Below are 25,570 nucleotides of genomic sequence, written 5' to 3'. Positions count from 1 at the left end.
ATCTTTTTCATTTGTAGTATACAGCAAGAGTAGAAGAGCGTCAAGTGAAGATACTCAGCAAGTAGATTCTAAAGCAGCCTTGTTGACGGTTTGTATCCTCGTCTCTTTGTTGTTGTCAAATAGAACTAGAAAGTGAACAAATAAAGGTGAAGAAACAGACTGCATGAAGAATAATACTGATTTGTAGTCTTATTCGTTCAAGGAGGCAACAGGAGGGGACCTGTTTTGACTGAGGGAAGAAGTTGTACATATTATCTACTACATATTTTGCATGTTCTCACTACGAAAACATACAGTGCTTCCTGCTTATGTAAAACAAGCCTTTTTGTTTAAGAACAAAAATGCTTATACGATCTATAAAACAAAGAACATAGACTTTTCTGGTCTTTTAATTGTATTTACCAATCCTCAGTTGTATTTGAGTCTTTCTGTTCAACTGCAGTTCAGTACAGTTTAGTGAAATCTTTCCAATAAGCAGGCTGTACTGCAAGATCTTAAAACACGTAACTCCCCTGCCCCCCAAATTAAATATACGGTGTTCTTCTTACAAAATTGAAGCCTTCTTTTTTTTTTCCCCCTTTGATTTAAAGGATTGGTTGCAAGGTAGACCTTCAAATAGCAATCAAATGTAAGTAAGCTTTCTAGTAATGAAGAAATTCCATTATATATTTTGATTTTTCTTTTTGGTTGTAGTCTTTGGCTGCAGTGTTACTCCGCTGTGTTTAATGAAAAAACAAGGTTTAAGGATTTTTCTAATAAATAACTGAATGTGTTCACTGGAATGCTATGAGAGGTTATATTTAAGTTAATTGAGTCACATATCAGAGGGCAAAACATGCTCTTACATGAAAATGTCTGCGTTGACACTTATTAATGAGCTAACTTCCTGGCAAAGGTCTTTACCCAACCTTCCAAATTGTAAACCTTCTCTGAAATTGTGCAGTCATTGCTCTTGTTAACAATTATCCCCTGAGTTAACTGTTAAAAGCATTACCTTATTAATCTGATAACAGAAAGGTAAGCTGTTGTGAACACACTTTAATTAAGCACCTCTGTGGGAATGAGCTCTTGTGATGCAAACTTTACATAATGTTGTGCGTGACTTGGTGGTATTTAAAGTATAGCTCTAAAACCAGGAGATTACTTAACAGCCTTCCATTACCATTTTGTAATTAAACAGCAGTTCTGCCCTTGAAAAATAAGATAAAAGCATTACTGTGAGGTTAACAAGGTGACCTAGGATGATGTGTCAAAATCAGTAAATATAAAAACAAGTTCTTAAGAAGCAATAACAGTTGGTTTTGTGACATTTCACAGGCCATCTGAAGAAGATGCATTGAATGGTAAGTTTTTTGTTTCTGCTATAAACAAGCTGGGAGCTTTTTCATACAAGCAACTGTTTGGGTTATGTATGAGAATATGTTTGCTGATAATTTGGAGCTTAATGGAGAGGTAGCACTATGATTACTTTTTTAACAGCCTACCTTCAGGTACTACAATTTCTTCTAAAGTACTGAAGATCTAAGCGAGATCCTTAATTTTCTGCATAGCAAATCTTTTTCAAGCTCTAGTCACTTGGGAAGTGGTCTTTGTACGTGGTTATTTTGATACACAATACAGGTAGCAGGCAGTGTCTCTTTCATTATTTCTGATCTCTCTCAGGCATCGCTTCTCCTTTCAAGCCTATCATGGATATCAATTACTATTATTCAGGTCAGTGCCTCTTATAACTATAGTTCATATCTCTAATGACACTTTTTAGAACCTTAAAATCTAATAAATGCTGTGATTTTTCTCTAGCTGTAGAAAGAAATAACTTGATGAGGTTATCACAGAGCATTCCCTTCACTCCTGTGCCTCCAAGAGGTAAAGACTGTAATTCTTGTTGGTGAGTGGAGGGGGAGGGTCAGAGTTCAAAGGGCTTGTTTAGTACGGTCTTTTGGGGAAGAAAACAAAAGAAATCCCTGTACAAATTTCTTCTAATAGAAAATTATAAAGACAAATTTCATGCTTGCTTATAACTAGTGACCTAAAATAGTGTCTCTCTTGCAATGCTCAAAAATTTAAATGTCTGACACCTTTTCTAGGGCAGCTCACTTGATTATGAAATTTAGGTTAATTGTAGTTGTCCTCAGAATGGTGGTGATAGAATTGTACTAACAATTTTTATAGCAAACTATTCTGCAAGTATTCCTTTAAGTTAGGGCTTGTTTTGACTCATCTAAAGTGTATGTAAGCATTTATTCAGTGTTCTTAATGCTGTTTGAATGGTGTCATTAATAGTTCTAATCAGGAGGACAAAAACGCTGTACTACTGTGCTGCTCTATGAAAGAAAAGAGGGGTCTTTCTACTGGCTAGTTTCATTTTTTTACTGATTCAGAATGCGAGGGACAACTTCGTATGTGTTGAGATCTAAGAAACTGAAGATATTCAGTGCTTTAATTTGAAAATTAAATGTGGTAATTGCTTTTTGTATTGTAATACAGGTGAACCAGTCACTGTGTATCGCCTTGAAGAAAGTTCTCCCAACATCTTGAACAACAGCATGTCTTCCTGGTCACAGCTAGGACTCTGTGCTAAAATTGAATTTTTAAGTAAAGAGGAGATGGGAGGAGGTTTACGTCGAGCTCTTAAAGTAGTATGCACGTGGTCAGAATATGATATCCTCAAATCAGGTCATCTTTATATCATCAAGTCTTTTCTTCCTGAAGTTGTGAATACTTGGTCAAGCATTTATAAAGAGGATACTGTGTTACACTTGTGCTTGAGAGTAAGTTTTATTCTTGTCAATTATTAAGCATAGACAGGCATTATTTTTTCCCACCTGAAAAATAGTGTGTGTGTGTGTATATATATATATATATAACAAAAGAAAAAAAAGTTAATTTTCTGTTCTCTATGAACTAAAGGGTTAAAACTCTGCTACAGTATGTTTTACTAATTCAAAAAGCTCGAGGTCTTAAAATGTAAATTTAAAAGCAAGCAATTCGTTACACTGTCTTGGGGGAATCAGTAGTTACTGTTCTTGCTGTTGTTTTTTTTTGTTTGTTTGTTTTGTTTTTTTGGCTCCATAATGATTCCTTTCATATAATGCTGCTAATAAAGTATGGGCTCTGAATTCTAGGAAATTCAGCAGCAGAGGGCAGCACAGAAGCTCACTTTTGCTTTCAATCAAATGAAGCCCAAATCCATACCATACTCTCCAAGGTGAGTAAATTTAAACTTCTAGCATATTGCATGTTTTCTTCCAGAAGAATGCCTACAGGGCTGTGGACGTACAGCTCAAATATATTAAGGTACTGATACGTGAATATGTCTCTGAACATTAAAGAATGTGTCAGACAAATATTCTTGGCAGTGTTTTCATTGATACTTTCTTGCACTGCTTCTAGCCTAGAGTGATATTAATGAATTTATATAGTAGTTTCCAATGTTTTAAATGATAAGTAAATCAAAGAATTGTCTAGTAGTAAATGACTAAATTGTCATTTGTTCGGAAATATATTCATAAAGTATGCTTTTTACTAGGTTCCTGGAAGTTTTCCTGTTATATTGCCACTCTGCTGGCCAGTGGTTTGCAGTTGAAGAGTGCATGACAGGAGAGTTCAGAAAATATAACAACAACAATGGTGATGAAATAATTCCAACTAACATGCTAGAGGAGGTTATGCTAGCTTTCAGCCATTGGACCTATGAGTATACAAGAGGGGAATTGCTGGTACTAGATCTGCAAGGTAATGTCCCGATTTTGAAATTGGGGTCAACAGCCAAGGTATATGGGTCTTTCTCACAGAATCATAGAGTTAAGTTGGAAAGGACCCATAAGGGTCATTGACTCCAACTCCTGGACTCTCTTGTGATAGCATTTTATTAAGAATTCATATGCAATAAGCAGTATTTATATGCAATAAGCAGTATTTAGTGTGTATTAGTCTAGTTCATCTGAATCAATGGTGGGTTTATTAAATATGGCACAAAAATTTTACAGCACTACAGAGAATATAAATATATAGGAGTTTTCCCAATTATATGTGCCATATATATATATATATTTGTTGACACATTTGGATAGTGCCAATATGGCAAGCTGTATTTATGCTTAATTGTGTGTCAGATATTCTGGCTGTGAGAAGTTCTATATAGGAAACTTTTTTCTCTCAGGTGAAAATTAGTTAAGAATTGCAGGCAGATGTAGAATTAGGTGAAGGAAATCTGAGAGGTACTAAGTGCTTGTTGAGGAGCAATTCATGTAAGAATAAAGAGTATTCTATACCATTTTAATTCTTTCTGCCTTTATTCTTGGGAAAGCTGAGAAGTCATAGCTAACAATGGCAAGGCTTTTCAATATTATTTATGTAATGTATCAGATTTAATTTTTTCTTCATGTGCTGTCTGAAGGTGTTGGTGAAAACTTGACAGATCCCTCTGTGATAAAAGCTGGAGAAAAAAGGTAAGGTCAAAGAAGGGTTTAAAGAAAAAAAGTACTGTAAAAATTTTGCCAGAGAACACATGCAATCCATGTTTACACACTCTTTATTTCTAAGGTCATATGATATGGTGTTTGGTCCAGCCAATCTGGGAGAGGATGCAATAAAAAACTTCAGAGCAAAGCATCACTGTAATTCCTGCTGCAGGAAACTTAAACTTCCTGGTAAGAGTGGTGCTGTATTTTTTTCTGAGGCACTCGGGTATCATGATGTTTTGTATGATGCATAATGAAATAGTAATGTCATGCCATGAAAGTAGAGTAAGTAATAAACATCAGTTTTGTATTTTTACTTTAAAAAGATATGTCATTTTAAGATAAAAAATCCTAGTTGAAGGATTTAACAATGTGTAATCTATATTTGTATGCACAGTACTTGAAGAAGGCTGACTAGATTGATCTTGACTTCAGAAGGTGCAGTAAAAAATAATGAGTTCCCAGAAAAAGTAGGAAAAGGAGGTAAAGATACTGCAAAATCTGAGACTTTTTAGCCAAAAACTGGAATATGTTTTTTTGGGGGGCTTTGCCCTTTTTTTTATACATATCTAGGTCTGCATAAATTTGTTCTATTAAACTATTCAATTCTGAACGTTTTAGTTGCATGGACTACACTGCAGTCATATCAAACTTTGAAATTATTTCTCTGTATCAGGCTTTTAGTCTCCAGAATAACTTAAGGAACTTGCATGATCCTGCCTGTTTAATGCTACTCTTTTAGGTTGTTTCTCATATGAAGAGAGGTCTTTTATTTTAAATTTGAGTTGTAACTCCTGGTAGCATCAAAGGGTATCATGAAAGGGTCTGATTTCCATTAGAAGTTGATTTGGTACTTGCTATATAGTATCTATAAATAAAATAATTAAGTTTCCATCACTTTTTAAAGCAGAACTATGTGCTTCCTGTTACATATACGATAAAACATCCTTTTGTGGCATTGAATACATATTGAGGAATTCTTATTTATAAGTACATATGCCTAGCCAGTTATTTGAAATAACTTATGCTTCATTGTTTCTACACTCCAAAGAAATGGTAACCGATATGACTTCATTTTGTTTATTTAGATCTGAAGAGGAATGATTACACACCTGACAAGATTATATTTCCTCAGGATGATTCCCCTGAATTGACAATTCAGCCTGGAAGCTGCACCAAAGAATCAGATTCAGCTAATTCTATTCGTTTGATGCTCTAATGATGTGACCAAATCAGTGGCCTCATCCAAACTTCACGGAATGTCACAAAGTTGTCACTTATCTTTCCTCCACCATAATTAAAAGAAAGATGCATCAAAACAAGGATTACTGTGTTATAAGTGGAATTTGGCTGGTCCATTATCTAAGGACCTAACAACTTGTGATAACCATCTACAGAGAACAGCTTGGCAGCTGATCGTTTTAGAGGTTGAATAATGATGAGTATTTATGGTATGCTTTTAAAAGGGGCTTTTTAGCAGAAGGTTTATTTTTGATTTTGTTTCGGTTTAGTGGAGGATTTTCTCTCTGTAGTCCTGTGGTGTGCAATATGCCTTCAACCAAAAGGATTTTGGTAGTTGATGTTTTAAGGTAAAGCATTTGCCTCTTTGGCAGCTGTCTTACTGTCAGTCGGTAAAAGATAGGAGAAAGCACCTACCTCTCTGATGCCAGAGTATTCTGTGAGCGTTTTTGGAATGGTTCCACTAACGTTTTCTGACCAGATGTCTTCTACTCTGGCTTTTTGAAGAAGACAGAGCCAAATGAGGGGTGTGTATGTGATGCCAGTAGGTTGAGGTTGAAGGTAGGAACTTAATCTGTTCCAATAGAGAGAGAGTCTCCTGAATCAGGATTCAGCTTTGTAGCTGTAAAGCTGTTATTTTTTGTGGAATAGAGCCCTAATTGTGCATAATGAGATTTCTTGTTTTATACATTTCAGTTTTATCACGTCACCATGAAATAGTAACAAACAAAGCCATGATAGACTGGTATAATCATATTTAATAGAAGAAATAGTATGTACTGGTCCAAATAAGTTGCCTTGTGAGAACACAAGTTGGAAGTGCTTTTTGTTGTACGTAGTGACTGCTTCAGAAGTTATGCCTTCCAAAGATCTCATAAAACCAGTGTATCACACTGAATGTACACATAACTTTTAAATGTATTTAAAATTGTGTAGAAAACATCTTTAATGTTATGTTATTTGTGGTACTTATTTAAGAGAGACTAGGGTTGGAATAGCGTTATGTAAAGTACGGGAGATTGCAATGCACCTTCATGCCAATAAAATGTAATTTAACTGTCCCAAATATTGTTGAGCATTCAGCAAGAAAAAACTGTTGTCCAACTGAAGTTTCATGCTGCGATTTTTTTGTTACATAGGTACTAATTTGTAATTTTTAATTAAAAGGGCAGTATATAGCTCTATAAATTTTTTTATTCAGTAGTGTATCTTATAGATACAGACTTAAGGCACGAACACAATAGCTGTTTAAATGGTGTTTTATGTTTGACGGGGAAAGGTAAAATGTTATAAGGATATAATACTGTATACATTTTGTATATCATTAAATCTTTAAAGAATCTAAAATAAATTTATTCTTGTTTACAGACTTCTGCTGTCTGTCTTAGTCTGAAAGGCTTTTTGGGTGAATTTGAATAGCTCTTTATGCAGAAAAGTAGAATTTGCTGTGCTGGACCAAAGCAGTTGTCCACGTTTGGAGTATCTCAACTTTGGTAACACCAGGAACTAGGGGAAAAAATGTGAGAACACCTGTAGTGGACAAACTTATGTAATAGGATTAATGAGTAAATGAGACAAAATATTTTAAAGCTCTTTATAGTGTTTGTTTAAAATTTGTAGTTCCTTGTTCGATTCCTGCCAGCATCCCCTTCTGTTGTTGTCAGTGATAGACATCTATTCAAGATAGTAATTATAACTTTTTAATTCTGTATTTTAGTCAAGTAAAAGCAATAGTCAATGTATTAGTGAGGCTAGCTCTTAAAATTGGGAAGGATTCCTAGGGGAGCCTCAAGTGTTATAAACCAAATTTAGTATATAAAAAAGGATAACCGTTTTGGGAAAAATACACATGAAAGTTAGGAAACGTTGTTTCCTGACAATATTTAACAATGCACAGTTCACTTATACAACCATGATGACTGTCTTCAGTAGTTTTGCTTGTGACTAATTCCTTAAAAAAATAAACAGATGTGACGTTTGCGGTGGGTGTTTGTGACAGGGGGAAATGTTTCCTTTGGTCAGTGTTGTAATGCCTAGGGCCTGAAGCCTTTCAAAGACAGAAAGGGTCAAATAGGGCTGGGGAACACATAGATAACTCAGTGTGGTTATCAGTGGTTAACTGTACATATTTCTATACATCTTCCTGTCATGAGTAATAGCTTACTCCTGGAGACTTACAGCTAGAATTATATGAGAGGCCTATATGTAAACTGAGGAGAAGACAATTGCAACTTTCACAATCTCTTTCAGACGGACAGAAAACTATCATAGATGTAAGTATTCTTCAAGGAAGGCATTGGAAAGATGTGGTGGCAAGTAAGAGTTGGTTTGAAGAAGTATCCTGACCCTTAGGGGGTCATAAATACCTTATCCTATTGACGTTGCACTTTTCAAAACTAGGTTGTGGGAACAAGTGCATTTGGCTGATAACATCGAATGCCACTCCTCTTTTAAAACCTTATCAATCTTGAAATGCATGCCCATTATTCTCTATGAATAGTTAAGAGTTGTGATCCGTCAGCATTTAAATTTCTTCAAGATTTCTGAGGAGGAAAAAAAGCAGTACTGAACATCAGAACCTGTTAACTGCCTAAAACCAAAATATTGGCATGCATCAATATCATTATTTTAATAGCTTTTAAGTACAAGAATACTAATTCAAACCTTCTCCAATAGTTTTTAGTAGCAATTATAAATGCTTCAGTGACTTTCCTACTGAAAGGGCATTTAGCTTAACCTATTTAAATAATGTCTTTCATATAAGTGAATAGGTAAGCTACGTTCATTCTTCAGGATATTTTTGTTAGAAGAAAAACTGATTGAATAACAGATTAAACAGTGTTAGAGTGTTATGTACTTGCATAGTAGCGTTGGTTACTTAGGTAACTTATGTTTTAAAATGCACTTAATTTCCTACAGCCACAGCATTTCTTTATACAAAAATTTCAAATATATGAATACACTAATTTCATTGCTTAATTAATCCAGCAAACTCAGCATTGTTGAGTGGTTTACTGCAGTATTTTAGGTGCTGAAACATTTCAGAGAAAAAACAATCCCAAATATATTGTGGTGAAATACATGAAGGTGAGTCTACTGGAGAGCTGGTTTCCTAGCTACTGCTTGGTAGCCTTGTGATCAGGAAAAGGAGAGATTTGGTTTTTAAGCCTGTGACAGTGATTTCCTACACTTTTGTTATTCGTGGTTGCATTTTGCTAAATGATATACCACTTTAACACTACAAGAATTTGGAGATGAGAAAAGCCTACAGCTAAAAGCCTGGTAGTAACAATTCACGTTGCATGCGGCTAACAGTCAGTTGGAAAACAAAAATAAGTAACGATTTTGAAAAGACTTTCAATTACTTTATAGTTAATACTTTTTCTTGCAGGTAATCTCTTGTGCTGAAAGTAACAGGAAGTTAATTCTAAGCCCTGGAGCTTGCAGAAGGTAGCACAGATATGGATTTCAATATCATGTGTAATGCTAAAAACAGCATAATCAAGGTCTTGTTTCGGATCCACAAAAAGTAGTACTAAGCATATTCTGTTGTCTTCTTGAATGATGCATATTACCATGGGAATAATAAAAATTAATACAAGTGTGAGCAAACACGAATAAAGTTGGGTTAGGCTGAGATGCTGAGTGCAGTGGCATCAGCAGATGCCCACCTTTTGCTAACTATTTTGGGCAAAGTGCTGGAAGGAGACCAAGGCAGCCCAGGCTCTTTCTGCCTCTGCCAGAACTGATGGAACAGAGGCCATCAGAGCTGCACTGTACCTGTGTCGGTTTTCTGTTTATTATGCTCCTGTTTGAAGGTAGAGCCACCATATTTTCCTGCTTTACCTGAAACTTATTTTTATTTTTCCTGAGGGAGTATGGTGAATCTGCAACTGCCTTTGGCTATCTGATGTCTGGTATGGGGCTTGGAGAGTCTGACTGTGTTCCCCAGAAGTTTTCTGTTCAGTTCTTGGGGAGCGGTACCCAACTTTTAGCAAGAGGACTCAGCAGGATGCACAGGAGTTTCTGATCTGTGTGCTGAATGAGCTCCATGAGGCCCTCAAGAAGGTAAGAGTGCAGCTGGGATGTTTTTGGGGCTGTAGCTGTTTCCTCCTTACATTTCGTGGTTTAGCACTTCATGCAATAATCACCTATTCTCCTCTCACAAACTACAAGATGTGGTTGCTAAAATTGTCATATCCTTTGTTTCATACCCACATGCACACAATAATTCATTAGCTACATCTAATGCTATGTCAAATTGCAGCCCCTCATCTTATGCTAATGTTGTCTGTAGCACCATCATACTCACCTCTTCCTCTCCTTGCCCTTCCATGCTTTAGTTCCTCCCCCTTTTCATCTGCTTAAAATCTGTCTGCTATGCCCCCATGTCTGCTCAGTTCCTCTGATAAACGACTTTGCTGGCAATTAAATCATTCATTCCTGCCCATATGTCCAGAATGTTACATTTTTGTTTAATTTCTCTCAGAAAAGTAATTTAGTTTACTGCAAACATCAAGTAAAGTGATAGAACTTTAGAGCCAAGTTCTGGGACCAGACTGAATACTAGCCTACGTGGGCAGCAGACAGCCAGTCTCTTGTAAAGCTCACCATTCTCTTTCACAGGAGTTAGTTTTAGCATTGCTTAAAAGAAGATATGGTAAACTGCAAGCAAAATCCTGTCACAGTGCGTCCTTTGTACCTGGCTTGGTGCTATGGAGGAAGTGAGCTGGAGGACAGAGATCTCGAAGCTGCTGCTAGTGTGAATTTTGTTGTAAAAGAGCTGGGAGGTTGGTTCCTACAACAAAGAGAATATCTGCTGCGGGGAAGGGGATTTTTGTAGGTAAGGTAGGGTAGGAAGGGTTTTTGTGGGTAAGGATAACATTGAATCTGAAGATTTAGAAAAACAAAAGCTGTGCAGCTAAGAATGAGTCAGACCTCTTCCTTCCAAGACAGACTTGTTTGATTTTATGTGCAAGTAGCTGCTGGGATGACAGGATAACTACTGTGAGTCACGTAAGCATGGGTGTGGGCCTGTCTGCCCAGGGCCTCTGAGTTAATCTGTAGCTGGAAGGAGGTGCTGATAATTGCACCAGATTTAAAGCTATTCAAATATTGGTTACATTTAGATTATGTCTTGATCAGTTATTTCTTTACAAATAAACCAGAGCTCTAAGTAGTTTCTTTAGCAAAAAAAAATAAAAATAAAACACAACAAACTATAAAACCACCAGAATTTTGCAGTGGGTCCACCAAGACCTAATGACCCCCTACTGCATTGCAAATGAGCGTGTCTCCCTCCCTTGCATTGCAGTAATGGACAGGGAACAGTTGAAGTCTTAGCAATATACAGCACAGAATAGTATAGATGCTATCGACACTATGTAAAAACAGTGTTACTGCCTATAACCTCTTTTCAAAGAACTGCCCAGTATATGGCGGTCCTAGAGTGCTGTAGATCACACGTTCGTTCTCAGTGTCTTTTGCAGGTTTGATCGTCAAGCCACGTTAAACATTTGCTTCCATTCTAACCATTAAAAGTGTTGAAGGCACTTCTGAAACAGTTGGCTATCTACTTTTTTTCCTCTTGTATAGTCAAGCAAAAGAAGATGCATAACTGGTGCAAAAGAAAACAGAGGGCTTGGGCCTGCCAGTGAAACATCTCTTATCATGCAGTTATTTGAGGCACAACCGAGTTACGATGTTACATGTATTACATGTCTAGAATGCAAGACTTCCACTGATAAACCTGAGATCTTCACTGCCCTTTCCTTGCCCGTTCCTTCTGAGAGCACATGCTCTCTGCAGGTATGACCTCTAATATATTCCCAAACTGCTGGTTTCTGTTTGGTGGGGGAATAGGTGGCTAAAAATGATACGTGTTATTAAAAAGATGCAGGATTTAAGTTACTTTGGTTCCACGGGCCTTAATCTCTATTCTTTCAAAGGGGATCTGGTGCTAAGTGGGGTTTCTGAGGTGCTCTCTGGACTGTGGAGACTGATAAAATTATGGAAGCAATTCTCCTGAGTTGTCAGGGGATGAGGGAAATTTACCCCTTGGGGGGTGGGAAGGGAAGAGGGTTCTGCTTGTCACTGCTGCAGCTAAGGCACTGTATTTTTGTTCATCCCTTAACTAAATCATGTCTAAAGTGGATATACTACGCAAGGCTGCAATTCAGTATAAGAGCTGCTGCTTGGCATACTTTACTAGCCATCCGTGGCTGATACCAAATTTATTATCAAGAATTTCTTATTATCAACTGCTCATATATTAAAAATAAAATTTTAAAAATGCAAACTTCATATAACAGTTCGTAGAAGCTCAACCATCCCAGACTAATTTTTCTTTAATTTCCCATTTAGCACGTGCTTTTCTTGACATGCTGAAAAAGAACTTGTGGCTCCTAGTTACAGCCTTTGACTGTATAAATATGGCTAGGTAATGGCCAAGTTATGAAAGTTTAAAAGTATGGTGTAGTACTAAAAGTTACAAAGGAAAGAGGGATGAAGCCTAGAAAGAAAGAAGACTTGACAATGACAGTGCAGTCCAGAACATTTAGGACACAGTGACAACGATGCCGAGGCTTGACTTCTGTCTGCTCTTAGTACCTGTGTCCATTTCTAATAGACAGAAGGATCAAGAAGCAAGATCTTTGTTTTTCTTGCTAGACAGCACTTAAAGGCATTGTATGTTTTCTGTCAGTTGCCTGTAATACTCAATATTAACAGAGATCTGTTTCAAACCCAGGGTAGCCACTAGTCATTTTCCCTTCCCCTAGGACAGCCAGTTAAGCAACCACCACAATAAAAGAAAGAAGTTTAAAATAGTTCAAAATTTTATTTCAGGTTTGAATGGCAAGGCAACTACAAAAGGAAACTCTTAGCTGACATCTGCTATCCACTCAGCAATTTAGACCTCTCTCCAGAGTTACCCACTTTTCCACAAGAACCCAGAGTACAGCTTGTGTGCTCTAGTGGTGAGCTTTGCCTTTCCAACTTTTATTTGTAATGCCTTGCCTAATGCAGACAAAGCAAGCCTATGGTAGCTTGGACTTGATCAGAGCAACAGTCTTCTCTGTTCCAGGCACTTAAAAATTCTGTGGTTTTAAAAAGCACACAAACATATATACAAAAAAACAGCCAGCATCCCCCCACCCCTCCTGATCTATCCTTGCTCTGTTCTGACTACAAGTGCATCTCTTGAGCTAAGTGTCTCCTGGACAAAGCCATCACTAACTGAACACAGTTTTCATCAGTAAGAAGGTGATACGTACGCACCCTAATGAAAAAAGGGCATTTGGGTTTCCTGCCTCAAACAGTTCAGAACATGTGAGAGAGGATGGTCCCTCTTTGCTTGACTAACAATCTATGAGTAACATGTCTATATATACACATACATATATATAAAACTATATAGAGAGTTGATTTTAGAATTATAATTTAGCTTAACAAGTAATATTAAACCTATCATACATGGCTTCTGCTATTGTGCATTGCTCTCAATGGATGCAAGTTTTTCATACAAATTTTAATTTTCTCCAGCCAGGGATACAATACAGTGACAGTATGTAACTGAACCAGAGAGAAGTAACCACTTCTCTCCCCTCTTCTCCCCTACCGCATCCCAGTTTTAAAAAGCATGGATTCCTAGTCAATAACACCTGGCTGCAGCCCCCAGCCTTTTCAGCAGATACTGCAAGGATCCTGGCCATAAACAAGGACTAAGTGGGCTCTTCTTCCATTACTCTCTGCAAGTATGGCCTGTATCAGGGCTAATAGCTAAGTTTAATATTGCAGAATAGAGAGGCATAATCATCATCTATGAAGTGTCTGTTTGCTCTATTCTAAAGCATTTATTTGAATTAATATTCCTTTCTGTAGGCCAAAGGGGGCTAGAATCTTCTCGCTCTCTTTTTCCAAGTGCAAACAGAAAACGATTGCCAATTCTTAACTTTCTCTGTTAGGAGAAAGCGAGCCTTCTGTTCTAACAGACCATGTTGTTTGTTACAGAACCACTCTGGTTTTCTGGATGGTGGCCACTACACAGCATTCTGCAAGCACTCAGTCACCGAAAACTGGTACAGCTTTGATGATTCACAGATTACCAAGATCCCAAATTCCTCAGTGCAGACTGACAGAGCTTATCTCCTATTCTACACCTGTCAGGCCTTTTCTGCACCCAAAGAAAGCAACAAGTCATGAAAAAGCAACAACAGTGAGTACATCTGCAATTAGAATTCACTGGCAGCATCAGCTAAATTCTGTTTCATCAATAAACCAGAGCATTCGTGTTACCTGATCTGCTTGTGGTATTGCAGGAAGTAATTTCTAGAGAGAGGGCTGGAGTTAGAGCTTCCAAGCCTGTTATGGAATGCACATCCACGGTGTCTAATGTTTGTTTTTCATGACAAACTTCATAGATCCCTCGAAATATCAGAAATGCTGAGCATACAGATTTGCTTACCTGAAAATTCCTGTTTCTCTGTTGGTTATATATGTATGTAGACAGATAAAAACTCAGACTGTAAGATTCGATTTTTGAATGCCAACCCAATCAGGAAAGGAAAACTAACCCAAATCCAGACCACGGAAATGCACAAAATTCAGCTAAAACAATTTCTAAACTAAGTAGTTCTAGGCAAAACAGTATTCTTTTCATCTGAAGAGCCTTTAAACTGTGTGAATATGATTCAGGCGGTCGTTACGTAGAATCCTGACCGTTACAGAACTAGTTGAGAATGAAAACAAACTCAAATATACACTTAATAGGATATATTTTTAAATCATTTCTTCATTAAGGTCTTTAATGCATGTATACATGAAAAATTTATATTAAAAAATTAAAAAGGAAAAATCTTGTTTGTTTAGAATAACTCTGATGTGCACAAATATTGACCAAAGCTAACAAAAAAAAATACAGCTCTGCTTTTTTATTAAATAGTGTTGCAATTACTTAGAGCTGGCAAATAAAAGCAATCCTCTGAGTTTTAGAGTTTCTCACAAAAAGGACAACATTTTATTATATACATAGTTCTGATGTGCAAGTATGCAATCAATATGTACACTTACATTCCTAACTGTTTACATCGTTCTAGAGTATTCACAGTAGAATCAAGCTTAAGGTTAGAAATGTGAAAAGGCCATAATAGTGAAAGAAAAAGATAAAAATAAAGATATGCCTTGGGATTTTAAGACATTTTAAACTACTTGTTAATAGATTTCAGATGACTAAGCTAGAATTCAATTTTGGAGCAGACTAAAAATATAGTTGTTTGTTAAATAAATGGTAACGCAAGTATGCTTTTAAATGGTTTCACAGATGGCAGTTACCACAAGCATTATTAATCAGTCTGATTTAAGCAAGAGTACTGACCAGAAAGAGCTTGCTTGCAGAGAAGCTGCTGCAACCATCCCCGTAACTTTAAGTGACTACATTTGTCATAGTTTTGCATATTTATGCATCTTCCAATACCTACTTTGCTCTTATAAAAAGAAAACCAGTTTTCTTAACCCATGCTACTTTATGTGGCCATGTCCACTGCTCGCTGTTCATAAGAACTGTAAAAGAGAATATATGCAGCTGAGGATTTCACAGATGATGCTGAGATCTCAGACACTTCATGGTCATCAAACTTAAACCAGCGCTGTTTTGAGGCATTTTTGCAGTAGGCAGTATAGTGCCCTCCGTCCAACCCACCATAATGATTCTGTGAACATAAGAAGAAAAGAATCGATGACCTTGAAAGTTGCCACTTCTTACCTGGTTAAGGAAAATAACCTAGAATGTAAGATTTTTAACTAAACACTGCTCATTCTTTTTAGAACACAGCTTCATCTGCAACCAGGCAGGCAGCCTGGAAACCCAGATGAATCACAGAGACTGCCCCTACTCTTAGCATAAGTATCAGCTAGCTTTGAAACGTGACATGGTTACTTACTGATACTGAAAATAGATTGTATCTCTTCAAGTTATTCTTTGGACCGATAACATACTGTGAAAGGTCAAGAGTTTCCAATGGGAAATCTACAGAGGTCTGAAGTTTTTGCTTCCATCTTCCATCATAGGAAAATCTAGAGATGAAAAAGCATCATTTTAAGTTACGAGTCATTTGCATGCTATTTAAGAATATTAAGCCATGTTTGGTTTCTCTGGTTTTAACCCATACGTGATCTCAGCTAAAGACTGAACTGTTTCAAAAACAGCATGTGGCTCCGAATCTGTTAATGCTTGCACACATGCTTCTTAGCACTGATGAAAAGAGGCTGCTTGTAGAAGCGCTTTGTAAACTACAGCCTAGTAAAGCAGACATCAGGTGAAAATGAAATTCTTGCAACATTACAACTGGAAATACATCTGGAACTTTCTCTAATTAAAAATGGTTAGTTACTGCACTGGAACAATCAATCTGCATCAATGCCTGGTCACCCTAATTAATTTTCATATATCGTAATTTCACTTACCGTTTCAAGTGCACGAGAAGAACAGGTGGTAATTTCCAAATTTCTATTTTTTTCAAAGAATCCCTTCGAGTTTTGCAATGGCTACAGTAAAATCTATTATTGTCAGTGAGTTTTTCTTCTTTGGAGAACAATCTAAGGCATTCCTTAAAAGAAAACAAATACGGATTGTGAACGGCAGGTGTTTAGGGTAGTGTACCAAAAATGTTTATTTCCTATTTGCTTGTTAACTTGCAACAGTTATCTACTTGCCATGTTTCACAAATATAGGGAAAACTGAGTTAAGTCCAAGTGTAGAAGTAAATTTTACTGTATATATTAGTTATCTGCAAGTCTTTCAAACTGTACCGACAATATATTCTTTTAAAAACACAACATTTATACTGTGGCATACAAAAACAAATACTAGACATGTCTTTTTCTGTCACTGTGGTTTCAATATTCCATCCTGCTTGTATTTTAAAACTGTTAAGAAGGGATCTAATTTTTTAAATTCTAGAAGAATTAAAAAAAAATAGACTTGGGTCTGTTCATGTTTCAGGTTAGTGTAATTTAAGCTGGAACACTGATGTACCCCTTCAACAAGAGGCTGAACAAAGAAACAGAGAATGGCTGAGGTTGGAAGGGACTGCTGGAGGGCATCAGGTCCAAACCCCCACCTCATGCCAGTTGTCCAGGACAGTGTCCCTCCAAGGAGGGAGGGAGACTCCACAACCTCTCTGGACAGCCTGTTCCAGCAGAAGTAGCATCATAAAGGTCACAAAGAGAAATGTTTTTACTGTTTCAAAAACCGTTTTTCTCTAGTGCCACCTTACCTGCAGTGTACATTTACTAGTGGATGCAAGTGGTAATGACAAATACATGAAAGCCTCGAAGGTCCGGGACTTCTTGTGGCATGTGAGACACTGCACTGTAGATTTGAACTGGCCTTGGAAGAGTGCCACGATGATGGATTCGTTGAGCTGTTTGTGTTTCTGCCAGGCTAATTCTGCTGCTCTGAGGTCATCAAGATGATCATTGTTTTCTTCCTTGTATCTTTTCCGGTTGTCAGCCTGTATAACAGAAGTTTGAAAAACTTAGCTGTACATTAACATATATATAAATAGGAAGTTTAATCTATAGGCAAGTATACTATTGAATATTAGCAAGTATATTTGAATGTGCCCGCATAGCCATCCATTTCCTAGCTGTTTAGTTGTCTTCCACCATTCCCTTCAGTACCTGATAGAGGTTGATTTTGTAACAGTAGAATTCTGAATACTTGAATACTGAATTCCAATACTTAAATACTTCTGAATACTTCTATACAAGGTTTCAGTAACACAAGCAGCACTACGTGTCCCCTGTAAACTAATTTAGATTATAAACAAATTCTACTTTGGGACTGATTTCTTGCAAAAGTCATGTGCTATACCAATAATAGTTCTGGAACTTGTCTAAAGTACCTACCCTGCCCCTGAAGACTCACACCAGTTTAATACGTCCCCCACCACCCACAAGTTGTCCACAGTGATGAAAAGTACAAGGGAATGACAGCATTTTCCCAAAAGTTATTACTACTTGAACAACTCTCCCCATTCTGAAAGAGAAGATACACATACAGCAACTGAGATTTGAGGTTTAAAAGCAGTAAGGTAAAGAGTACTTAAGAAAACCTGCTTCACCTCAGAGTTTCTTTCATGCTGTCACAATCTTGAGGTGGAAAAATGTGTACGGTTACAGCATAAAACTTGCTTCTCCTAGCAAGCTTCTCTTACTCTTAGCAGACTCTTGAGGAACAAAAAAAAGTCTGCAGACACCAATGGTTCAGTCTCCAGGCTGAAAACATTTAGCAGACATCCTCCAGATACAAGGCATACGTGTCAGTCCTTGTGGGAGCCTGAATTCATACAGGTGAATAGGCTGAGGTACCAGTACGTATCATTAAAAAAATCATTAAAGAAAAGGCCGTCTCCACCTCAGCCCAGACAATTGAAAGTAAATTTCTACTTTCTCTTTGCCTAATTGTGTCTTTATTCCCTAAACCACAGAATCTTTGGGCGCAGACTCTCCAACTACATGGCCTGAAACAGCTACAAAAGCTAGACTCTGCAAGGGATGTTTGAAGATACACGGAAGGTGTTGAACTATATAGACCTCGGGATCTCCTACTCAACAAGAATATGAGAAAAGCAAGCCATTTTGGTAATTCCAGGACTTCCCAAACAGAGGGATATCACAGAAATGGGACTTTGTCTCCACACAGCAGTGGGGAGCTGAATTCAGCACAAATGCTTACTCAACCCTACCCAGAAGCTGCTTTAAAAACAGTTTGTCTGTTTGCTTTGGCACAAAGATTTGTTACTTAAATTTTCTTAAGAACTATGAGCTATGAGAAAATTTATTTCTCTTGATCATTTAATAGATGTGTATTTTGTAACATGTATTGCTTACTTTATTTAAATCTTCATGCAAGCCATCCATTAGAAAGAGAAGCAATTCTTGGGAGTCTTGCTGGCTATATCCTGCAAATTGGTCATTAATCTTCCCAATTGTAATTTTGAAGTCTTTTGGACTGATATATTTATACTGTCCTGTCCATAAAGCTTTCATTATTACTCCAAACTCTTCAGCCACTTCACCTTTATGCCCCAGGAAATTTGACCTATACAATTAAACAGACAAAATATGTTTTTATATATACACAAATATATGCTATATATATATATATATATATATATATAAAAATGTATTTTATATATATATATATATATATAGTGAGCTATTCAATTAAGATTTATTATGAATTCAAGACTTTCTCCCAATTTTGAAGTAGTTTCTTTAGATCAAGCAAATGTGGTTAAGTTAAAACTTTTGTCTACTTTGGCATTGTAATTTGGTTCCACATTCAAAATTGGTCTGATGGAAGGTACAGTTATTTCCAGCTTGTTTTGCAAACTGCTACTTAAATATTGTTTGTTTTTAAGAGATTGTAGTACACTTATTTATGAATGTGCTAAAGCACAATTCAAGATTGTCCGGTAATGCTTATTTTGTCCCATGTCTAAAGTCTGAAAAATCTCAAAAGATTTAGAAGTTAATATTTCTCTTATTTAAAAGAAGTAAACAACAAAAAATCTTTAGCTCTATTAAGTGATTTTTTTAATTAACAAATGTAAAGTCAGATTTTTTTTTTCCTTCACATGAAATTAAAGGATAAGAATAAGATATTGTTACCTGTTAATATCATCTTGATATAAGTTTCTGTTAAAATAGTCAGCCAGGTGAGGTGCATTGCACAGACACTGTAATATGGAATTCATATAGCAAGTGTTCCCTAGATTACGAAGTCCTGTAAGAGCTGGTCCCGATCCCCCAAACACAGGATTAAGATTCCTAATTTGTGATGCAGAGAGTCTTGAAATTTCTGCTTTAGTGTAATAGATTGGTCTGTAAGGAAGAAATTATTTTATTTCTTTTTAAGCAGCCTCAGACTTGACAAGACTGTGCACGTAACTTAAGAAAATCACCTTCCCTCCAAGGGAACGAAATATCCTGGCACAAGAAGCTATCAAATACAAATCATTTCATGTATTCAAGATCAGTCAGTGAAATAGTGAGAAATCTATATATACTGTCCTATAATCAGGCTGACTTATAGGCTAAATCGGTATTTATTTTTTTTAATTTACAGATGAAGAATTAGCTGTTTATTTAACTTAGTTTAAAAATTAAAAACTATTTCAGAAGCTGCAAGACAATTAGTATTTTCTATGTTAACACAAATAATACCAACAACACTTAAAAAGCAACTGTTGTCCAATTACACTGACCTCTGAAATTTCTATTAATATTTAATAATCACATTAATTCTCAAAAAGATAACTGCCAATACACTGGATGTGTAGCAATGAAATTTAGGTCTATCAAAAAAACTCGTGCATTTTTTGAAAATATTTATAAAATATTAATGAATTTCAGTTGGATAAGGACAAATGAAGTCCTATATGCTATCACATTGCGTAAGTTGTGATATAACTTATCAAACATACTTATTTTCACGATTGACTGCAGGAGTTACGGGAATTCTTTTCTTCTCTTCCTCCTGAATGGCTTGGGTTATATCTGGGGAAGAGTAGGAGCGCTTCAGTTTGGAGTGTTCCCGTTCTCGTTCAATAGTCACCTGCGGCTTGGGTTTATGCGTTGGTGGGGTAGCTGGAGGAGTGGATGAAGGAGCCATTTCTGGTGGGTACATATGAACGGTGTTTGTTGGCGAGTGATAGTAACGGAAGGTTCCAGTGATTGGATCCAGAAACTTAGGGGGAAAAAAAAAAGAGTGTTTTAGAGTCAGGTAAAAATCCATCGTTAGCCTTAACTACTCTAACAATACATGAATTTCTCAAGCAATGAGTTGTTAACAGTAGTTATTGACCTCAATACGTAATGGATTAAGTTTAGCGGAAGGTACCACCTTCACCAAAATGCATATCAAACAACTGGTTAGCACCAGAAGCAGATGAACTCCCCTAATTTCATTACAAATAATGTTAAAATTCAGGAAGTACCTGTGTGTGGAAATTGGAGAGACAAAAATAAAACGAGATCTGACTTAATAATATGACAGAACTGAAATGCGCTGTGAAACTGCCCACGAAACTCGATTATAACATTGGAAATAGAAAATAGTATCAGAAACAGGAAGTTACCTTTACCCAACCCAGAGGCAGTCCTGGTATTATCCTTCCCATTTCTTCACTTCGTGCTCTCATCAATGGCTCCCTCTGAGACTAATAAATACAGTGGAAATGTGAGGTATGTATGGTTACTTATAAAGAGCAGCAAGCTGTCTGTGACTTCCCTATGCAGTTACATGTTTTAATGCAAACAGTTCAATAAGAAATCCTTGATTATAGCTGGAAATGGAACTTACTGGAGGACACAAAAATGGTAACATAGTAATACTATTTTGTATTACTCAATCTAAACAAAATTCATTTGTCAACATGCTCCAGGAAAAAAAAAAAAAAGGACAATTCGGTCTCACTCGTCTGACTATTCAATTCTTTCCCTAAAGAAGCCACTTTATTAGAAATAAACACCTCTGTTAAACACATAGGGATGATCTTTTCTCCCTTCCAAAGTAGTATGCAATGGAGTACGCATGAGATGGTGACCAAGAGTGGAAGACTTGTTAATGCCATCAGAAGCATTAGGAGTGAAAAATTTCTAGTGAAACTTTTAAGTATTTATTTGCAGATGAATGTGACAAATGGAAAAAGCACACAAACAGCTGTAAAAATGGCACAGTCTTTTCTTAGGATTATGACTTTAAAAAATAAAGTTAGGTGGAATTTAACATGAGATAATAATTATAAAGCATCTGTGCTTGATTGATTTTAGCTACATACAACACATTGTATTTACTTTAAGTCTTTCAGTATCTTGTTCAGAATCCTCTCTAAGGGGTCCTGGCTTTTGAGCTCCACTGTCTGGTTGTCCTTTAACCCCAGTTTGCTGTAAAAGATTTTGAGAGAAGGCTTTCAATTTTCATCTGTAATGTCAGTAAAGATAGCGGATAAAGAATAATAGGGAAGAAGCAGAGTTATTTTTTTTTTGTCGTTGAATGCAAGTGCCTTGAAGTCACTACTGCAGCTAGTTCCACATCACTTTTTTTCAGCTATGCAGCAATTTGTTGGAATAGCCTTTGTAACTGAATGTTGTGTTATATAGGATAGACTGTTAATAGTTTCAAGATCTCAGAAATAGTCTCAAAATAATAGATTAGGGTATTGCTTTGCTTCTTACGCTAGACAACAAAACCCTCTTATATCAGTGTTTATGCGTCTGGGGACACGCTAGTTTATTACGATACTGTGATCTGTCCATAGTGTTTGTTACAATATAGCATATATTTTGGGCTGGTATGAGAGAGAGCGGCATGGCAGCATTTTATAGTTGAAACAGAAGATGGCAGACCATGAACCATCCACTCTGCCTCCACGCCAATGGTAATTATTATTATCTTATGGGAACTCCATACTGCCCACCTGCAAACGAGGATCAAGCTAGTCTAAGCTATAAAACCACACGTATCTTGGTTTTAACTTTCTCCCCTACGTCTATGTAAAAATGGCAGGCCTAAACAAGATTCCAGTGAAGTACGTATTTAGAAATTAGACTGATACCATCTCACTTCAGGAGGCACCCAAATAAATCATCCTGAATACCCCACGCTCCCGTTTTCACTAACCTTGCCTGGAACAGACACAGAAGTCTGAGATGCATCACCCAGCACACGTCTCTGCATATCTGGTGTTCGAACTCCCTTTTCTCTTTCTTCCGCAGATACTTTGTCAATCTCAATCCTTTTTGCACCAATGTTTTCTGGTTCATTTTTATTTTGTTTTCTTGCTTCTATTGTCTCTTTGCGCACTCTTTCTTTTTCCTTTTCCTCCTGTTCTCTTTTTATCTGGTCATCTCTCTCCTTCTGTTCTCTCTCCTCTTTGGATTGCTGCAGCTTTTCTTTGTGTTCCTTTTCTCTCTGTTCTTCCTTTGCTTTTTGCTCTTGTTCTTCTTTTTCTCGCTTGAGTCTTTCTTTTTGTTCCTCTTGTTGTCTCTCCCGCAATTCTTTTTCTCGTTTGTTTTTCTCTAACAGGGCAGCAGTTTCTGCATGTATATGACTCTTTTCTTCTTCTGTCAGGGTGCTCTTTACATCACGTAAAGGTTTTGTGGACCGATCTGGAACTATTTGTCCATTCTCAATAGGCTGGCTGTCACCAAGTGTACTTTCAGATTTCGGTCTGTTATCATCAGGAATTTTTATTGAAGGCTTTTTAGTACGATCAACCTGTAACACAAAGCATAGAACAACTCACTAAAGCTACTAGCGCTCTGCTAGCTAAACTTCTAAGAAAAATTTATAAAAGCATAAAGATCATATAAAGTTGATTTCTATCAGAGATATAGCCAACTTTCAATTTCAGTAAATCCGGTAATTCACATTGCTCATTAACTAAGTATTAATTTAATACTTAATTTAATAATTAATTTTATCTCCAGATGTGAGATAACAATCAGCAAGCCTTACAGAACCATAAGGATAGCATTAAACACACATTACTACAACTTGGGTCTTTATTTTCAAGCTTTCAAAGGTGAACATGTTAAGGTAATCAGGCAGCCTAACTTGGGCTTGGCTCTCTCAATCACATGCTCTGTCATCTGATTAAGGCAGATCTGCTTGATGGGAACACGTATTTAAGAACGATTTCCGCTCAGACCTAGGAGAGGAGGTTGTTTTTGATACTGAAATAGAAGTTCTGAAAAAACAAAGGGAAGAAAATAAGTACGGTCTTTTTCATAGCTTAGGGTCCATTAGATGAAAATCTGTATTAAAGGAAGTATCTAAAAAGGTAAAAGATAAAGAGCTGGATATTTTTAGCCTTATCTTCCAAAGAAAACAAGTTATTTTAGTGCAAGGACTCTACAAAGGCGTTCTAGAAAATTTCTTTCCCCGAAGAAGAAGAAGAAGCAAGTCCCCATACTTTCACTACTGGACCACAACTGAAAAGCCTCTTAAGTGTTTTTTTATTTGAAGGAAGATACGGTGGCTGGAAAGCAGAGCTTTGGAATAGCAAAAGTAAGTCATAGCTTAATTGCCCTGACTATTTCATCATATGTATGTATTGATTAGAAAAGCTTACTAATAGACTTTCTGAATTACTGAGCAATTGCTGACCTTCATCTTCTCTGGCACTCACATCAAAATCCTCAATGAAAATTCAGCAATTATGTCAAGTGTATTCAGTTTCATAAAGTTCTGTGCATTATTACCATGGCTTCACAGACCACCAATAGTCTCTGTACCAATGTACTTGTGTACAAGGCTTAAACAAATACTGAGAACGTACCTCTGTGGAGGTCTGCACGTGGTGGGTCTCTAGTACATTAACCCTATACTAAATTTGAAACAAAGAAACACAACTTACCTCAGGGATACTTCTTGTAATAGATACGGGATTGACTACAAATGAACTGTCAGGTTTTGGAACAGCAGCACCCTCTACGCTTGGTCTGTTAAGTAATTTTAGTCTCTCTTCCAAATTAGCTTCTGTTTCTTCGTTTTCAATCCCTTCTGTTATAGAAGTCTTTATAGTGGAAACAGGTGGAACAGGAGCTGGCTCTTCCAAAGATGGATATGTAAAATCCACTGGGGTGGGAGAGGAAAAATACATGGGAAAGCTCTTACAACAAAACCAAAGCAACCCTCAAGTTCCACCAGACCCTAAAATTTAGCCTTGTTCTGAGCTAGATCTCAATCTCTCTCATATGTACTTGAATGAAGTTACGTCCAGTAATTAGAAACACTTGGGGGAAAGGGAGTCTCCATTATACTTACAAGAAACTGTTACTGCTTCAATCTTGCTATGTTGAGGTGGAGTTACTTTAGCATTTGTTGTGTACTGGGGAAAACAAAGGAGCCAGTTTTCATAACCTCCTTCTAGAACTAAAGGTTCATTCTGCAGTAGAGTTTTGCTTTCCCACTATAAAAAAAAAGAAAAAAAAAGAAGTTAGGTGACTTAAACATAGCAAAGAAATGTTTCAATCTTAACCTTGTTGTTGAGATTTCTGTGTCTGGTCATTATACTAAGAGGTTATTTTTGAGATTTTTAAGTAAGAATTAATCAGGCTGTAAAAACACTTTAGGGAACAGGGTTTGGAGAATGCCTAACACATGAGGTTCCTGGCTGTAACTACAACAGGCTCTGAATATTTCCAATACAGAAAGAACCACTTACTACTTGTTCAGGTAGTGATCCTCCATGCAGAAAAATATTTGGTTTCTTATCAGGTAAGTTTACTGAGTGATTATCATAAAACCATAGAATGGCTTGGGTTGGAAGGGACCTAAAGACCATCTAGTTCCAATTCCCCTGCTGCAGGCAGATATGCCACCCACTAGATCAGGTTGCCCACAGCCTCGTCCAACCTGGTCTCGAACACCTCCAGGGATGGGGCATCCACAACTCCTCTGGGCAACCTATTCCAGTGCCTCACCATCCTCCGAGTGAAGAATTTCCTCCTAAACTCTGATCTAAATCTCCCCTCTTTTAGTTTAATACCATTCCCCCTTGTCCTACCATTATCTGCCCAAGCAAAAAGTTCTCCGTCTTTTTTTTTTTTTTTTTTTTAAGTCCCCTTATAGTATTGAAAAGCTGCAATGACATCACCCCAGAGCCTTCAGGCTGAGCATCCCCAGCCCTCTCAGCCTGTCTTCATAGGAGAGGTGCTCCAGCCCTCTGATTGTCTTTGTAATTAGGGGTGTTGGCTTTGGAAAGTATAATAATGTTAACTAGAACATGAACAGAAGTTCAGAGACTATTCTGTAAAGCAATAAATGGAGATTTATTGCTCAACTGCCTGAACTAATC

At 36.9% G+C, this 25,570-nt stretch overlaps 3 protein-coding genes across 15 annotated transcripts in view; 2 read left to right on the top strand and 1 right to left on the bottom strand.

Annotated features, from left to right (window-relative positions):
* TRPM7 (transient receptor potential cation channel subfamily M member 7) overlaps positions 1-7,071 on the top strand; it is a 54,938-nt gene extending 47,867 nt beyond the window's left edge. Inside the window, exons 30-40 of the mRNA XM_048072035.2 lie at positions 18-88; positions 591-628; positions 1,318-1,343; positions 1,663-1,713; positions 1,801-1,866; positions 2,488-2,771; positions 3,126-3,208; positions 3,530-3,735; positions 4,400-4,451; positions 4,546-4,652; positions 5,552-7,071. Of these exons, the coding sequence (XP_047927992.1) occupies positions 18-88; positions 591-628; positions 1,318-1,343; positions 1,663-1,713; positions 1,801-1,866; positions 2,488-2,771; positions 3,126-3,208; positions 3,530-3,735; positions 4,400-4,451; positions 4,546-4,652; positions 5,552-5,682 (1,115 nt within the window). The 3' untranslated portion in view covers positions 5,683-7,071. The remainder of the gene's footprint in view (positions 1-17; positions 89-590; positions 629-1,317; positions 1,344-1,662; positions 1,714-1,800; positions 1,867-2,487; positions 2,772-3,125; positions 3,209-3,529; positions 3,736-4,399; positions 4,452-4,545; positions 4,653-5,551) is intronic.
* A 1,933-nt stretch (positions 7,072-9,004) lies between these two features.
* Positions 9,005-15,365, top strand: USP50 (ubiquitin specific peptidase 50). Its single transcript, XM_067003879.1, is given in 7 exon segments — positions 9,005-9,093; positions 9,576-9,643; positions 9,646-9,770; positions 11,298-11,510; positions 12,526-12,647; positions 12,649-12,679; positions 13,713-15,365. Coding segments are annotated over 7 exon segments (840 nt in total). The 3' UTR covers positions 13,905-15,365.
* Positions 14,460-25,570, bottom strand: part of USP8 (ubiquitin specific peptidase 8) — a 24,931-nt gene continuing 13,820 nt past the window's right edge. For 12 of the 13 annotated variants that reach the window (XM_048072046.2, XM_048072039.2, XM_048072043.2 and 9 more), the window contains 12 exons: positions 24,538-24,682; positions 24,128-24,348; positions 22,390-22,986; positions 21,564-21,653; positions 20,846-20,926; positions 20,192-20,454; positions 19,377-19,589; positions 18,594-18,804; positions 16,976-17,212; positions 16,164-16,306; positions 15,641-15,773; positions 14,460-15,409 (listed from right to left, as the gene is read on the bottom strand). In XM_048072046.2, coding sequence (XP_047928003.2) covers positions 15,224-15,409; positions 15,641-15,773; positions 16,164-16,306; positions 16,976-17,212; positions 18,594-18,804; positions 19,377-19,589; positions 20,192-20,454; positions 20,846-20,926; positions 21,564-21,653; positions 22,390-22,986; positions 24,128-24,348; positions 24,538-24,682 — 2,520 coding nt within the window. In that variant the 3' untranslated portion in view covers positions 14,460-15,223. The remainder of the gene's footprint in view (positions 15,410-15,640; positions 15,774-16,163; positions 16,307-16,975; positions 17,213-18,593; positions 18,805-19,376; positions 19,590-20,191; positions 20,455-20,845; positions 20,927-21,563; positions 21,654-22,389; positions 22,987-24,127; positions 24,349-24,537; positions 24,683-25,570) is intronic. The other variant, XM_067003985.1, reaches the window with a different exon arrangement.

The sequence above is a fragment of the Anser cygnoides genome, chromosome 11 (genome assembly GCF_040182565.1).
Source record: "Anser cygnoides isolate HZ-2024a breed goose chromosome 11, Taihu_goose_T2T_genome, whole genome shotgun sequence".
NCBI classification, from domain to species: domain Eukaryota; kingdom Metazoa; phylum Chordata; class Aves; order Anseriformes; family Anatidae; genus Anser; species Anser cygnoides.
The sequence above is the reverse complement of the archived record's forward strand: the minus strand, read 5'-3'. Positions and strand labels throughout refer to the sequence as shown.